Source organism: Cottoperca gobio, chromosome 15 (assembly GCF_900634415.1).
Source record: "Cottoperca gobio chromosome 15, fCotGob3.1, whole genome shotgun sequence".
Taxonomy (NCBI): Eukaryota; Metazoa; Chordata; class Actinopteri; order Perciformes; family Bovichtidae; genus Cottoperca; species Cottoperca gobio.
In genome coordinates, this window is record NC_041369.1 from 18,797,420 (window position 1) to 18,814,164 (window position 16,745).

A 16,745-nucleotide genomic window follows, 5' to 3' on the forward strand; every position below is an offset into this window, starting at 1 on the left:
ATCCTTACCCATTATTCCCTGCGTTTTCTAAGGACTCTGATGTTTGAAACCTTCTTACAGTGGAATTTATGCATGTACATTTTAATTTGCAGATTTCACAGGTAAACACTTTCCATAATATCAGGGTGAGCAGTAAATATGCAGCTTATACGTGTGAATGAGAGTGTTGGTTGAATTGGAAAAGGGCACAGCGCTTACACACACACACACACACACACACACACACACACACACACACACACACACACACACACACACACACACACACACACAAAACTACATTCTTGTATTAGTTTTTTATAGTTATCCGCTGTCCAGCCAACAGCGCTGCTTCACTCGACGGCCAGGAGATCAACTGGCGAGAGCGTTGTCGAACTGTGGGTGGTAGAGACGGAGCGATGTAGATGTGGAGATGAAGGCAGGAGCGGAGAGGCATAGTGTATATCCCACTTGAAAAAGTATAGAGGACAATTTGGCGCAGCATTTTGTGCTTCTTTTTTTTTTTTTAGAGTCCCTTCCTTTGCGTGCCAAAAGCTGATTGGAGGCTGTTGGTTATTTTTCACAGGATGTGCGTCTGTGTGCATTTATGTGTGTGCGCGTGTGTGCTGTGTGTGTGATTGCAGTAGAAAGTGCGGGCTAAAGCGAGGCAGATGGCGGCAGATGGGCGAGGTTGGAGGAAGGTGCTCGGAAAAAACCTGGAAATCTACACCACCGCCGCCACCACTCACCCGCCCGCACGCTCTGCTCGCCCGCCCGCGTGTAAAAATAACACAGTTTGCTCGGAGCCAAGTTACAGAGATGCAAAGTAGCCGGGATTAAAAAGAGAGAGGGGGAGGTGGGGGGTGAAGACAGAGGAAGATGAGAAGGGAGAGAAAATATTTCAGGGTTACAGGAGTGAATTTCAGACAGTTCCCATGTTTGCCATCAGTGAAAAGGGCAGATGAGAAGTGAATAAAGACGGTTTGCGTCGGCTGCGTGCCTGAAGAAACTCATACACAGATTCCTTAAGCAATCCAAAGCCCAAACTCTTAAAGCATTAGATCGAAATGTTCTTTTTTGTTTCAAGGATTGTCAAAATGAATGAACAATAAGCAGTGTAAGGTCCTCGTAAAGGGATGGAACAGAATCAGAGAAAACACATGGGGAGTGTTTTCTCTGTTTTCTCGTATATTTTTGTTTTGTGTTTGACACATTTCCTTGTGGCTATTTTATTATGTGATATTTAGTGTTGAAGTGGATTGATTTGGGCCCTCTCCATTTATTTATTTGTTTTTTATGTTGTATATGTTGGGCATTGTGATTTTTTTTTTCTTTCACTGTAACTGTAAATGTTTCATAAACACAGCAGCACAGTCAGCCGTTACTAAAACATTGCAAAAATCGTCAGAACAGTGTCGACACAAACCGATTTCCAAATGATGACACTCTGGAGATAGGTCTCTGTGTGACACCGACAGTGTGTGTGTGTGTGTGTGTGTGTGTGTGTGTGTGTTCCCTGTAACCTGCTGTGTATCTGGGCTGGTACAGCCACAGGCTGTGTGTGCCCGTCCCATCTAGTCCTGTCCAGACTGCCAAAGCCCCCGCCCCGCTAGCAGCAACTAGCTGCCACATGGCTGCCCCAACAGGGACCGGGACAGGACAAGACCTTTTAATCACAGCTTTTCTCTTCTCTTCTTTTTCTTTTCCTCCTCTTTTCTTTTTCTTCTCTTCTCTCCTCTCCTGCTGATTTATCTAATTTGTTACTTCTACCATCTTGTCCTATTTATTTGTCCTGTCTGTTTCTAAAATACACACATACACACACATACACACACACACACATACACACACACACACACACACACACACACACACACACACACACACACACACACACACACACACACACACAATCTCATGCCTCCATGCCTAAGGCTGTGGGGCAGCATTCTGGCTCTGTGTGGATTAATCTGCTCCCTGCCTGCAACCGAGCTGCCACCACTTTCTTTGGTCCCAGGACACACACAGAAACGCAAACACACACCCTCTTACACTGACATCCACATACATATATACATGCCCAACTGGACTGCTTGCTTTTGTATACATTTCTGTACCTTTTAGTACAAAGACTCGACACTCAGCCCTGTAGATCAGCATTGGAAAACAGCCTTGTGAGCTGCTCTGAATTTCGTAAACATCCTGTGCGTCCCTTCTCGAGCTGCAGGGACTGAAACACCAAACACCTCCTAGTTTGCCTCACTCTCAAAACTTTATGAATTTGATGAGAACGGATAAATATTCCATCTGCTGTGTGTGTGTGTGTGTGTGTGTGTGTTTGTGTGCCTGACAGTCTCCCAGCAGTCTAAGCCAGTGTTATCCCTCCAGCCGTACCAATCAATAGTATATCTGGAGCTGGCGGCGCGCTTCGTTTCCCCAGCTTTTCTCTGCAGCTGCCAACAGGGTGACCAGCGTAATTCACACACAAACACACACACACACACACACACATAAAATAGCACTCATAACTCTTTTATTCACTTCCACGCACATGTTGACTTGCACACACTGAAGCAGCCGCCTGCATCATTAGCAGTTTAGTGTTGAGTGTGTGAGCCCAGTCAGTTAATGACCAGCTTTCTGTAGCATTGCACTGCTGTGGAAACTCGCACGCAGCTGTTTGCTGTTTTTCTCTCACCTAGTCTCATTGCACAATGACATTTAACATAATTTACAGTTGGGTTGTACAACAGAACCTCATCTGCAACTTATTAGGAGAAACTGCCAAGTGAAATGTGAGAAGAATAAGACGAGAACTTTCATTACACTGTGGCGACTGTAAATTACAGCAACTCCCTCGCAGATTTGTAGTCTTTAAGATGCAGGATTCATGAAGTGACAACATTAAATACTTATCACTGACTGACGATAAATATTGTATAATAATATATATAATAAATATTTGGCTCTTGACTGAGAGATGTTTGCCTTTTTGTTAAAGTGCCCATAAAGACATTATTTATAGTCCGATTGTTGATGATCACATTGATTTTATGACATGGATTTATTAGATGTCGCATCATATACGGATATATATCGCAGTTACGACCAAAGCTGAACGTTTTATGAACTTCAGAAACAACTATTGAAATGTTCATGTGCCTGAAATCTGAGGTTCTTCGTGTGGAGCTCAGTTACTTAATTATTAGGTACATTATGCTTTTGTGCTTGTCTTGGTCTGTAGGTTATGTATTTTCACAGTCAGTCTGCAGTTTGGATAAACACGTCTCTATTCTAATCAATCTAAGCTATTTATGTATTTGTGACACTTGTGTACTCTCTGCATCTGCCACCTATCTCGCTTCTGCTTATAGCAGATATTAGTTCAGTGTACGGTATATATTTTAAATCTTTTGACATTTGCTGTATAGCTTCATCATGTAATTTATAATAATTGTGGCAAAAACATGTTTTTATGCGAGTGTGTTTGTGCATGTCTGCATTCATATATTTGTGTGTATTAGTGTCCACCCTGCCTGGTCCATTATTAACAGTGAGAGAGATGTTATTATTATTGGCGAGATGTACGACGTATGTTCTTCTGGCTGCTCTCCAGCCCTGTCTGTCTGTCAGTCACACACACTCACATGCATACACACTCATCATGTTAATAAGCTTATTATGTTAACGAGGACCTCAACAGCACCTGAGATGCTTCTCTTCCTGCGTTTTCCTCCTATACGTCGCTCTTCCAGAGGTGAGCGAACGGGCACATGAGAGCATGAAAGAGACGGAACGAGCTCGGGAAGACATGATTAGAGGACGCAAGAGGCAGGATAAGACGGGATGGAATGAAAAGCGCAAAGAAAGCAGGCAGGAAATGAGAGCAGGAATGCAGCCCAGACACAAGACTTTGATACGGGAGGGACAACACAGCAGCTCACTGTACAGTACCTGTGCTAGCCAGCTTGGAGGTCGGACCGGCCCTGACCCACGGTGCGGGCTGTTCCTGCCTTTTCCATCCAGGGACGTTCCTCTTGGTCCCTGCCAGGAGAAGCATCAGTGTGCCAGGGAAAGCTGGCAGGGACCAGAGGGTGCATTTGGTGGGCTGCGCCAGCACACCGACACCCTTACTGTAACAGAGGGCCTCTGAAGACCTGCCATCCCACGATGTTTGCCTCTGTATGTGTGTGTCTGTGTATTGAAAGAGTATACACCTCACCCCTTGTTATCTGTGCGGCCACTTCTGTTCTTCTCACACAACTTTTACTGTTTATTTATTTATTTATTTATCCCTTGAGCAAAATGCTCGTCTTTCCTCCCTCATCTGCCTTTTCATGGAATACCTTGGGCAGTTTGTATTGTCCAATAAAATAAATGCCTAATTAAAGCAGATGTCCAATAAAACAAATGGTCCCATTTAAAAAATAAATTAAAAAAAGCAAACCTTGTGTATTTGTCTCTCTCTCGATTCTCCTCAGGTCCTGGAGGACAACGACTACGGTCGGGCGGTGGATTGGTGGGGTTTGGGTGTGGTGACGTACGAGATGATGTGCGGCCGACTGCCCTTCTACAACCAGGACCACGAGAAGCTGTTTGAGCTCATCCTCATGGAGGACATCAAGTTCCCCCGCACTCTGTCGTCAGACGCCAAGTCCCTGCTGTCGGGCCTGCTCATCAAAGACCCCAACAAACGGTGCGTGTGTGTGTGAGCGATGTGAGATATGGGAACAGATGTACAATACAGACAAAGAAGTGAAGAAATAAGGGTCAGTGAAGAGGATTGCAGGTGAATAATCTTTGTCCCGTACATTGAAAATCATTTATTGGCTACATTTCTGACACAACTAGGGATTTATTTTTGTCGCTTTTGCTAAATGTTCTTAAAAAACTGAAAGAGATCTCTGCACCCCTGCAGGGGAAGGAAGCACAGCCTTACACACAGTGTCGCTCACCGCTGGTATATGCATTTATAACGTTGCTGTTGTGTGATGTTTTATAAATCTTTAAGAAAAATGCCTTCTTTAATTACCTAATCAATTAGGTAATTATACTAATTCACCTACTTTCTGTGGTCCTCTGGATAATCTATGTTTATCCCAGCGAGCGTGTGCAGGAGGGGCTTTCACTTTAATTCAAGTTATTTTGCTAAAGAAAGTAATAAATATCTCCTCATCACTTCTGATCACTTTCTGTTTAGCTTGTTTGTTTCAAACTAAATGTTGCTTCTATCTTCTGGTCTCCGTGTCTTTTATTTTAACATTCCTCTCGTGTCCTCTAGGCTCGGTGGAGGACCAGATGACGCTAAAGAAATAATGAGACACAGTTTCTTCTCTGGGGTTGACTGGCAGCATGTCTATGATAAAAAGGTATGAAGCAATATGACCGTGAACGTTTGTACTGTAATAAAGTATAACAGGGAGGTGAAAAATAACCACATGTACTGTGTGTAAATTGCATTTATGTGGAGGGTCAGGGTTCATTTTGTGACTCATGTAATCATGCACCAACATAACACATATGAACTCACGCTGTGTTCATCAGAACAGACTGACAGCCGTATAAAGCACAAAGCATTATGGTGACGTGTGACCTTGTGTCCCGGAGGGCTCGCATGTGTTTACTCGTATCACACCACCGAGTAAGAATCAGGTCCTGTGTGGAAACGCCTATAACAAGATGTTAGAGAGGTACTGAGCTTCCTCCCTTCACGTTTGTCTCTTCTCTACTTTCTTGCTCTCTCTACCCCCCTCTCCTGTTCTTCACAGCCTGCTCTCGTCTCCTCCTCTTTCCTGTCCTCATCTTGTTTCCCTTTCCTTCACAATCAGAATCTCCTCTCCTCTCCTCTCCACCTCTCCCTCTCCTCTGGTCTCCCCTCCTCATCCTCTCCTCTGGTCTCCTCTCCTCTCCTCTCCTCTCCTCTGGTCTCCTCTCCTCTCCTCTGGTCTCCTCTCCTCTCCTCTCCACCTCTCCTCTCCTCTGGTCTCCCCTCCTCTCCTCTCCTCTGGTCTCCTCTCCTCTGGTCTCCCCGCCTCTCTTCTCCTCTGGTCTCCCCTCCTCTCTTCTCCTCTGGTCTCCTCTCCCCTCCTCTCCTCTGGTCTCCTCTCCTCCTGGTCTCCTCTCTCCTCTGGTCTCCCCTCCTCTGGTCCTCCTCTGGTCTCCTCCTCTCCTCTCCTCTCCTCTGGTCTCCTCTCCTCTCCTCTCCTCTCCTCTCCTCTCCTCTGGTCTCCTCTCCTCTCCTCTCCTCCTCCTCTCCTCTGGTCTCCTCTCCTCTCCTCTCCTCCTCCTCTTCTCCTCTTCTCTCTCCGTCTCCTCTGGTCTCCTCTCCTCCTCCTCTCCTCCCTCTCCTCTCCCTCCTCTCCTCTCCTCTGGTCTCCTCTCCTCTCCTCTGGTCTCTCTCCCTCCTCTCCTCTCCTCCTCTCCTCTCCTCTCCTCTGTCTCCCTCCTCCCTCTCCTCTCCTCTCCTCTCCTCTCTCTCCTCTCCTCTCCTCTCCCTTCCTCTGCTCTCCTCTCCTCTCCTCTCCTCCTCTCCTCTCCTCGTCTCCTCTCCTCTCCTCGCTCCTCTCCTCTCCTCCTCCTCCTCTCCTTCTCGGTCTCCTCTGGTCTCCTCTCCTCTCCTCCTCTCCTCTCCTCTGGTCCTCCCTCTGGTCTCCCTCTCCTCTCCTCGTCCTCCTCTCCCTCTCCTCTCCTCTCCTCTCCTCTGGTCTCCTCTGTCTCCTCTCCTCTCCTCTCCTCCTCCTCTGTCTCCTCTCCTCTCCTCTCCTCTCCTCTCCTCCTCTCCTCTCCTCTCCTCCTCTCCTCTCCTCTCCTCTGGTCTCCTCTCCTCTCCTCCTCTCCTCTCCTCTGGTCTCCTCTCCTCTCCTCTCCTCTCCTCTCCTCTCCTCTCCTCTCCTCACCTCTCCTCTCCTCTCCTCTCCTCTCCTCTCCTCTGGTCTCCTCTCCTCCTCTCCTCTCCTCTGGTCTCCTCTCCTCTCCTCTGGTCTCCTCTCCTTTGGTCTACTCTCCTTTGGTCTCCTCTCCTCTCCTCTCCTTTAATTTCTTCCCTCTTTCCCACTTCCTCTTCTCTTTCCTTTGCTATCATATCCTCTCAATTTCTTTTCCAACTCACTATGCTTTATTGCTTTATTATTTATTATTTATAAGTAATAATGAGATTATAAAGAGATTCAATTCATAGCATCAAGATAAATGGCTAATTGAAATGTATCTCGTCACTACGTCTCTATTTCCTCTCCTCCCTTTTGGTAAAACAACAAACGCATCTCACATTTTTTGAAGAATAGAGATGATGGAAGACTACCTCGGGGATGCTGCTGAAGTGTGAATAGACATCGAGGGCAGGATCAATACTGCAGTAACTCTCAAGTGTCGGACTTGGTCAATTCTTTGGGATTAAAACTCACAAGATCCACAGACATGCTGCTTCTTCTTTTTCTTCTTCTTCAACTGCAGGAAGTTTTTAGACTTTTAGCCATTATTCAGACAGTCAGTGCAGAGAGAAGGGGGGGGGGGGCGGTATGTCAAACCGTAGATGTTGTAGTTATGTGGTGTGCTCTTTAACCATTCGTGCACCGGTGTGCCCAAAATTGCAGAAAGTTTGGTGACATGCAGAGTTTGGTGTCCTTCAAGCTGCTGGAAGTGTTTTTGTACAATCTAATTTTTCCACTCCATGTCCTCCTCACGTCTCTGCCCCAGATGGTCCCTCCCTTCAAGCCTCAGGTGACGTCGGAGACGGACACCAGATACTTTGACGAGGAGTTCACAGCCCAGACCATCACAATCACTCCACCAGAGAAATGTGAGTCTCTTCTGTCTCTCTCTCCGTCTTTCTCACACATGTACGTAAACATGTTCCCCTCATTAAAACTTTACATAGCTGAAAATATTCTCAGTGGAGAGAAAAATACAGTAGTGTGTGTGTGTGTGTGTGTGTGTGTTCAAACGATGTACAGTATGTGCTTTATATGTTGGAGTCGATATACTACTATAAATCCTGATGTTAACAAACTGTTCAGATTACAATTAAGCAGCTGATAGTGATGAAATTCTGCTTTTTAATGACTTAATTAATTGTTGTTTTAAACAATGTATGTGTTGCTGCTCTTTCTTTGGTTGACACATTTCAACTTGAATTAGCTGGGGTAACAAACACTCAAAAAGTGCTGTTGTCTGTTTGTTCAAGTGTCTCTGTAATAGTCCTCAGGCCCCATGCAGCTCTTCGCAGGCTTTTGAAATAAAGACACCAGTTTCTGCACTGAATTATGCATGAGTGGAACCGATGTGTGTCTCTGCGCTAAAGTGAGGTTTCACTTGTTTTGTAGGTCGCACATCAGTTCACAGGGGATTGTCACATCAGAGACGCACTCATTAATTGAATCTTGTTCCGTTTAAATCTACAGTACAGTACAGTAACAACTTAAATACTTTGTAATGTTTAATAAATCAACCTGGAAAGGTATACATTTCCTATTTGATTATCTGTATTTATATTAACTAATACCTGACTTAATTGTAATTAATCATGTCTGTAAATAACTGAATCCACACGTTTCTTTAGTCGACGAGGACGGGATGGACTGTCTGGACAACGAGAGAAGACCACACTTCCCGCAGTTCTCCTACTCTGCCAGCGGGCGGGAATGAACTGTCCGCCACGGTGACATCATCCCAGCTGGTCTCTGAGGTCAACAGTGTGGGACAGAAAGACCCACAGCTTTGGACCGACCCAAAAAGACTTGAAGGATTTTGCCCCTTTCCTCTTCCTCCTCATCCTCTCTTTTTCACCTTTGCAGTCTGCTTCTCTATTTATTTATTTTTATTTTCTTTGTGAATCCCTTTTTAGAGAGAACTTCCAGGCAAAATTACTTTGTAATCCTGCACTGCAACCCTAGGTGATCCGAACTGTGATGTGATCAGTTACTGTGTAATGTCCCTTTAATGACAGGAGCATCACCGGTGGCCTGCTGTGCTTTGACATGTGTCGGTCCTGCCAAACTCTTAAACACGTCTGCTCGAGTAAGACAACAGCTGATGCATTTTTATGAGACGTTTTAGTGGCTTCTTATCTGTAAGATGGAGATATAGCATTTAAAGTCATTCAAACCTAAACTGCCGTTACCGGTTGTATCTCAGGCTTTTGCAAACAGACAGATACTCTCAGACTCAGAGAGACATTCGGGTCTGGTTTCAAATCTGCACCTAAGAAGTTCTGGGGTTGATTGAGGCTGCTTGGCATTGAGGGAGCAGTTGTCATCAGTGAGCAGAATCCTACACAGCTCATGTTGTCGAGCAGGATTTGACTCAGGTTTTGCTCAGTACAATTCATTGTTGTTGCTGCTATTTCAAATACTACAGGTACTACTACTCCTACTATACTGCTACTACTAAAACCCGGTGCTAAACTACTAGCTTAATGCTGCAGATCATTACACAGGCGCCAGCAACTCATCAACCACCTGTATTAACGTCTATGCTTGTACAGCTGCAGAACAGGTGTTGCTATTACTGTTAATGTATTGCTATTACACATCAACTCTGTGGATTAAGACGATGATAGGATGTCATGTTTGTGCGAGTGTGCGAGGTACTCTTATGGGTTTGTGTTTAAGAACGCACTTCAAAGCACAGCAGTTCAGAAGGATGAAGCTCCCAAACCATGAGCTTTACTACGTTACCCACAATGCAGTGCAAGGCGGTTAATATATCCATCACTGAGGAGAGGAAAATGAGAGGAAAACAGTTGGTTTTGAATGTTTTTATTTATTTATTTCTCAACACGAGTCCCTCTGAGTGTAATTCTCTTCTGTCCCAAAAGAGAAAACTAAAGCGAGACCGTACTTTGTGTCGATGATGAAGCTTTCCTGTGACACGTTGTCATGGTTTTGGGAACCACACGGCTGTACCTCTCTGTCTTTTTGCAGAAAAGGGAAACTGCCGCAGGAACAGATTCACCACAGAGTGAAAGAGAGTCCAGGACGGCAGGTTGGGCATTGTTGATAAGAAGAGAGAGAGAGAGTACAGGTGAAAAGCTCCAATGAAATATTTAAAATGCGATATTTATTACATATTGATGAGTGAAGTAATAGCAGATTTCTTGTTTCCCGTGAGATTATTATGACCATAACCAGACGTTATGGTCTGTGAGGAGGTACACATCAACAGTTATGGGTTTACACCAATCCCAGCAATGGCTATAATATATAAATGCATATATATATTTATGTATAAATATATTATTATATATTATATATATATATATATATATATATTATATATATATTATATATATATTATATATAGAATCTATATATATATATATATATCTCTATATCTCTATCTATCTCTATATATATATTATCTATCTATCTCTCTAATCTCTATCTCTACTCTCAACATCTAAATAACTCTCTCTCTCTCTATCTCTGTCTCTTATTCTCTCTCTCTCTCTCTCTTCCTCTCTTTCTCTCTCTATCTCTCTCTCTCTCTCTATCTCTCTATCTCTCCTCTTTTCTCTCTTGATCTATCTCTTTTCTCTCTTTCTCTCCTTCTCTCTCTCTTTCTCTCTCTCTCCTCCTCTCTCTCTCCCTCTCTCTATCTCTCTCTCTCTCTCCTCTCTCTCTCTCTCTTTCCCTTCTCTTTCTCTCTCTTCTCTCTCTCTCTTATCTCTCTCTTTCTATCCTTCTCTCTTTCTTCTCTCTCTTTCTTCTCTCTCTCTATTTCTTCTCTCTCTCTCTCTTCTCTTCTCTCTCTTTCTCTATCTCTCTTATATATTTATATATTATCTTATATATTTATATATATATTATATATCTATATATATATATAATATTTTTTCTATTTTATTGTTCTACTCATCGGTTTTATATTTAACTTTTTCTATTGTTATTACATTATTCTAGAAAATAAATATTTCTTAGGGCTGAGAAGAAAACGGCACCTCAACAAACAAAAATGGCTTGAAGAATGTAGGAGGGAAAGCAGATAGCCTTCCTGCTCCATTGTTTATTTTAATTATGTTTTGTGTTGTGACGCTGAGAGGTGACAGGACCCATTAAAGACAGATGATAGTTTACCAGAAACCCCCAAAAATGTATTTATACAACCAAAACATCCCACAGGTGTTTATGATGAAAAGGCTCATCTCATGGTTGCCCATATTTAATCTTACCACAGGTGTGTGTTGGTGAAGGCTGAGACAGAGTTCAGAGAGAAAGATGAAGTGGAAGTCGAGCAGAAAGAAAACAAGTGCAGCACAGAATGTAAAGCGGTAAGGAAGGAAAAGATTCAATATTGAACTGTAAGTGCTACTTTTTACTGTAAGTGTGTCGAGACAGAGTAGAGAGTGTTTGTAAGGTCGATTAGTTCTTTTGATTGTAGATGAGAAAAAGCATTTTACTTTAACGTGTCTTTAACGTGCGCTGTCACTTCTCCGGTCTGGACTTTGTTTGTTTGCGTCGTCACGTCTTCCAGTCTAACCAACCAGATTTAATAATCCCCTCAATTTCTGTCTTCAAACGCCAGTAAGCCTTATGGTTTATCTCAGAATAAGTCAAAAACTTTAACATCCAGCACTTCAGAGTAAAACACAGTCACCATATGTGAGGAAATATATTTTTAAAAAACAAACATCATGTGGAAGACGTCACCTTCTGGACTTAAAGAGAGCACCAGGGGATGTGCTCTTATTAGGCGTAGAAAATTGTATTCCAATATTTCTTTGAATGTTTTTATCATCACTGATGGATAACTTGAATTTCTTTTCTATTTAATTTATTTGGTGTCATTTGTTTAGCAGTAAGGGGGTGTCGTCGTGTTTCACTCTGCAGTTTAAGTCTTCAGAGATTTTGTTCTAAAAATAAATGCCTCCTTTTATTTCTTCACAGATATCTCTTATACGACATATTACCTGTTTTTCCACTGCTCCTAAGTCCATATGCTTTACACTTGCACATCCATTAAATTGCTATTATCTGGCAAAGGCGCTTTATGGCAGAAAGTAGAAAAGGATGGCGCTGGCCTGCATGCTGTAGTCCTCTGTCCGCAATACCAGTCCTGAGTCAAAGTAGCACTCAGAACTCTTATGAGAAATACTTCTCTGTGATCGATTGAGCCTGTCTGGCACAGCTGAAGCAGCCGGATAGTTCAAAATGAGTACAATTCCCACCCAGCTGGCACGCTCGACAGGCTCAAGCAAACGCTCCCCAAGTATTTGGAAGGATTTCAGCTTTGATTTGACCCAGGTCTGCGAGCGACTGAGGAGTTCTAGCTGTATGTGCACGCTTACCGCCAAAAACATTAGAAACCAGAGTTCATAAAATACGGCTTTGTAGCTTTGGCCACAGCACTTTCACATCCATCACTTTTTATATGAGTCAGAGGAATCTGATTCAGCCCTGCTTTAAAGGAAGATTTTTAGCTTTTTTATGTTTTTAAGAAAATGAGGACTTTTAAAGCACATCTCCCCCCCCCGCCCCCCCCTCCCCTCCCTCCACATACAGCTGATGGCTTTGGTGTTGCTCTGATGTCTCTTGGTGATTGTGTCCAACATGCCAGAGACAAACAGTGCTGCCACTGCAGAATCCCGCCCAGTGAAGATGTTTAGTAAATTGGTCAGTCTTCATAAACTTAAAATCCTTCTCCTCTTCTGTTTGGAAAAGTTTTCCCTCCGTTGAGCCTCCAACTCTCCTTCTTTAATTCTCTTCATGTACAAGTTCATTTACTGGCAGCAACAAGCCGGACGCTGGTTCTAAGGTCAGAGATCATTAAAAAACAAAAACAAAGTGGAGAAGGTGGAGTACTCCTCTTCATCAATGTGGGTTTTCCCTTAAAGACTATGAATCAGTTGTGGGCACATGTCAGTCATTTCTTTAACTGGATGCTTTAAGCCTCCTCACAGCTTTACTGGTGTGAATCGACGGTATGTGAGATATCTGACGCTGCGATGACGGTGTTCACTCTTAAAGCTGCTGCTGTTTGTACTGTGTGTCTGTCACACAACAGATCTGACTCCAATAGTATTTGGATAAGTGGCCCTGACACACCAAGCCGACATAAAGGTACTAGTGGCTGTGTCGCCTTTCACACACTGACTACAGCCAACAAGCACGTACTACTGCGCCTGCGTGAGGCAGTAACTCTCCACGCCAGCAGGCGGCGGTGGTCTGTATTCGTCATTCAGACCTCGGACTGCGTATATACGAACAAGAAATAGCGTTTCCTTCCATTTTCATCATTCTGACCAGTTGGTCTTCAATTGTTTCATTCCAGATGGCCATGATGTTGTAAAAAATCTTGTATTCAGATAAGATGAAGATGAAAAATAAACGCCTGTGTGTGCCCTCTTGACTTCAGTCGTTTGTTTGCTTACCTCACTTCCTCTTCTCGTTCACTGATTCGCTAAAGCTGAACAGCCAATCAGTGATTTATTTTGCAGCCAGCGCAGGATACACCTCACCGACAGCCAGACATTAACCGACAGCCGACATCGGCTTGGTGTGTCACGGCCTGAACATGTAAAATCCTCTGAAAGAGCTCAGCTGCTCTGCATTGATCTCACGCGTTGTTAATGAACCGACAGCGTCAGCCAGAAATCACCAACTGCACTCAGCCCGGCGTTTAATGCAGACACTAAATAACTGGCTCCCGTGTTTGGAAGGATTTCTGAAAGTATGACCTCAGGTCTGCAACAGAACTCCTGCCCTCTCTTCTTCCTCTGGTCCTCGTCTACAATCATCATGATTATTAACATGAACAAAGCATGAGATGCTTTTCTTTATAAACGGCAAACATGTACAAATATTACAAAGTGTAACCGAGTTTTAAGTTCATGTCCATCTACTGTAGCTTTACAGCCGAGTGAGACAGTGGGCCGTGTGTCCCTGAAGCTCTGAAATACAGGAGCGTGCTCCCCGACGTGTCGGGGGAGCAGAGGTGAAACAGGAAACTCAGCAGATCGATCAAACAGCCTTTTTGTGTCCCTCATGCTGTCAGGATGCAGTGCTGCTGGGCGGTGAAGCCACCAGGATGTGAAAACAACCAATAACCATCAACATGACGCTGTTTTTTACACTGTACATCCGTAGTATTTTTACACAATGTATATGATAGGGATGCACATTATTTTCCTTCTTACAGACGGCTTCAATAAAGCACTATGTCAATCTGCTGCGATGGCTTCGACTTTTTATTTGATTTGTGGCAAAGAAAATACTGTATCTTCTGAACTTAGCTCAGTTAAAATGAAACATGAAAGCTGAAATATTCTTTAGAGTTCAGGCGTTTCCCCCCCCCCCCCAAAAGAAATGTACAAAAGAAAATCTAGAATTAATTATTTTTATTAAAATGATCAGTAAGTGCATTCCCAAAAGCTCAGTGGTTTTGCTTATTAAATCTGTTTGAATAAAAAAGAATGCATAAAAAACACGTGATACCTCTAACGGCTCGATGTATCACAGTAACTGGTGATATCTGGTCAACTGTAAAATATAAAATGAAAAATTAAATTAAGTATATAAACTACCTTAATACAAAAAGGATAAACACACCTGTCTTGGGTAAAAAAACCTAAATAACAGTTTGATATGTTCTTGTCAACAGGAGCAAACGGACAGGAGGAGGAAGAGGCAGGACACACTCACGTGGACAGACTATCCACTCGTCTCTAGAAGGACACACACACACACATTCAATAAAACACTCTGATAATAACAGAATATAGACAACATGTTTTTCAGAACCAGACAGAATCATTAGTCATGACGGGACAAACGTCTTCTTACTGATTATATTTTAGTAAACTGACAACTGTAACTTGCACCTGGAGGGAAAAGACACCATGACAAATTAATTTAGACACAAACAGTGACTCACACACTCTGCTGTGTGTGTGTGTGTGTGTGTGTGTGTGTGTGTGTGTGTGTGTGTGTGTGTGTGTGTGTGTGTGTGTGTGTATATACCTCTATGTGTATGCTCTGCATCTCCTCAGTGAGTGCGTTTCTCTCCTGCATCAGTTGGTTCTGTTTGGCCAGCAGCTCACACACCTGCTGGGCGCTGCTCTGACAGTGACGGTCCAACTGCTGCAGCCTGCAACACACACACAGACACAAACACACACACAATATTGACTGAAACTGTGAGAGGAACGTACCCTCCTGGCTGATAAAAAGCCAAATGTTGTAAATATTGAAAGAGAGCTGGATCCACAAAGAGCTTTTTTTAATTTTTTTTAAAATATCACTGGACTTCCTGTTGATCAAGTCATCAACACTGTTTACATGAATGTGCCAGCGGTTACGTGTGCAGACGAGGAGGTGATGCAGGATCTGAAGAATACACATGCTCAGTATTAAACTATTCTGACCCTTACATGTAGGTCAGAATATAGTTTGCCATAAGAAAATGTCATCGCATGTAAAAAAAGAATCATAAAGAGAAATGTGAAAAATGCCATCAAGAAATAATCTCTTAGTATGTAAGAAAGATCACAAACAATCCTATTATTGTATGTGAAAGAGTATCGTAAAAAAGTATAGTGTAATATATAAAGAAGTTGTAGATTATGTCATAAAAGGTAATAAAAGTGTTGTATGTCAACTAAAGAAAAGTAAAGAAACATGTAAAGTATATGTAAAAAGACCTACAGTATAGGAAGCAATTGAAAAGTTATACAATCATTCTAGTATAACAAGTCATAAAAAAGCTATAGTAGTGTATGTAAAAACAAAAGTAGTAATAAATGCTTGGTCAGTTTGTCTTATTGTGACTTTGGTTCGTTCGGATTCACCAAAGTCACACAATAACATAAACAAACGACCCGAACGAGGCAGCAGTAAGGGAGCAGCCCTCGCGCTCTGCGAGGACAAATGACTGTGAAGAGAGCATAAATAACGGCTTCAGTTCCCCTTCGGAAAGGGCCGTCTGAAGATATTCTAAATATAGCAAACACTTAAACTGATATTGATTTTCGAAGGTGGCTGAAACACATTTGGCTGCCGCCCTCGTCCACAGCAGTACAGTAACTCCTCTCTATCTGAACTATCCCTTTAACAATGTAAAAATACTCAAGTAGCACATAACAAGTAAAAGACCACATTGTCCAGTGTGTCCGGACACAACCTCAACAGGTCAAAGGGCTCAGTGTTACGTGACATCACCATGTGCTGGTCCTGCAGTCTCAACAGCAGGTTAACAGTCCGGTGAGAAAGTTGTGTGTGAAGTTATGAAGCAAATTGTTGATCATTACTGGGACGTCCCAATTAGTGCGTTCCCTTTGACACAGCCGCCCCTGCAGACAATGAACTCTTTTACTGCACACTGGGAGTAGACAATCTGTGTGTGTGTGTGTGTGTGTGTGTGTTGGGAGGTTGTGTTTCCAGCTGGGGTTTAGGGGTAAGTGTGTGTGAATAGTGTGCGTGTTGACTGGGTTTGGGGTTGGAGGTGGAATGTCTGTTGTTAAGATATTTCCCACCAGCAGCCCATTATTTCATCCATTCATCCCTCCATTCAGTCGTCCCCTCCTCTAGTGCAGCGGTGAACTCATTCACACACAGACACGCAGGAAACTAGAGGAAGTAGCTCCACCTCAAAAGTTAAATTCAGCTTACACACTGATGCATCAGTATTAATCTGATCATTGTAATATAAGATTATACGTGACATCATTCACAGCTGCCATGTGACTACTTTTACTTTAGTACTAAATGAAGGATATTTTACATTGTGGTATCAGAACTTTTAATTCTTTCACTGTCTCACTAACACATCATTAG

At 43.1% G+C, this 16,745-nt stretch overlaps 2 protein-coding genes across 7 annotated transcripts in view; one reads left to right on the forward strand and one right to left on the reverse strand.

The window, feature by feature from the left end:
* akt3a (v-akt murine thymoma viral oncogene homolog 3a) overlaps positions 1 to 14,143 on the forward strand; it is a 56,297-nt gene extending 42,154 nt beyond the window's left edge. For 4 of the 5 annotated variants that reach the window (XM_029449463.1, XM_029449461.1, XM_029449465.1 and 1 more), the window contains exons 11-15: positions 4,461 to 4,675; positions 5,261 to 5,348; positions 7,675 to 7,777; positions 8,537 to 9,999; positions 11,152 to 14,143. In XM_029449463.1, the coding sequence (XP_029305323.1) occupies positions 4,461 to 4,675; positions 5,261 to 5,348; positions 7,675 to 7,777; positions 8,537 to 8,622 (492 nt within the window). In that variant the 3' untranslated portion in view covers positions 8,623 to 9,999; positions 11,152 to 14,143. The remainder of the gene's footprint in view (positions 1 to 4,460; positions 4,676 to 5,260; positions 5,349 to 7,674; positions 7,778 to 8,536; positions 10,000 to 11,151) is intronic. The other variant, XM_029449464.1, reaches the window with a different exon arrangement.
* A 153-nt stretch (positions 14,144 to 14,296) lies between these two features.
* The window catches only part of sdccag8 (SHH signaling and ciliogenesis regulator sdccag8), a 41,924-nt gene continuing 39,475 nt past the window's right edge, over positions 14,297 to 16,745 (reverse strand). Inside the window, exons 17-18 of one of the 2 annotated variants that reach the window (XM_029449459.1) lie at positions 14,930 to 15,060; positions 14,297 to 14,891 (exon numbers count right to left, since the gene is read on the reverse strand). In XM_029449459.1, the coding sequence (XP_029305319.1) occupies positions 14,821 to 14,891; positions 14,930 to 15,060 (202 nt within the window). In that variant the 3' untranslated portion in view covers positions 14,297 to 14,820. The remainder of the gene's footprint in view (positions 14,892 to 14,929; positions 15,061 to 16,745) is intronic. The other variant, XM_029449460.1, reaches the window with a different exon arrangement.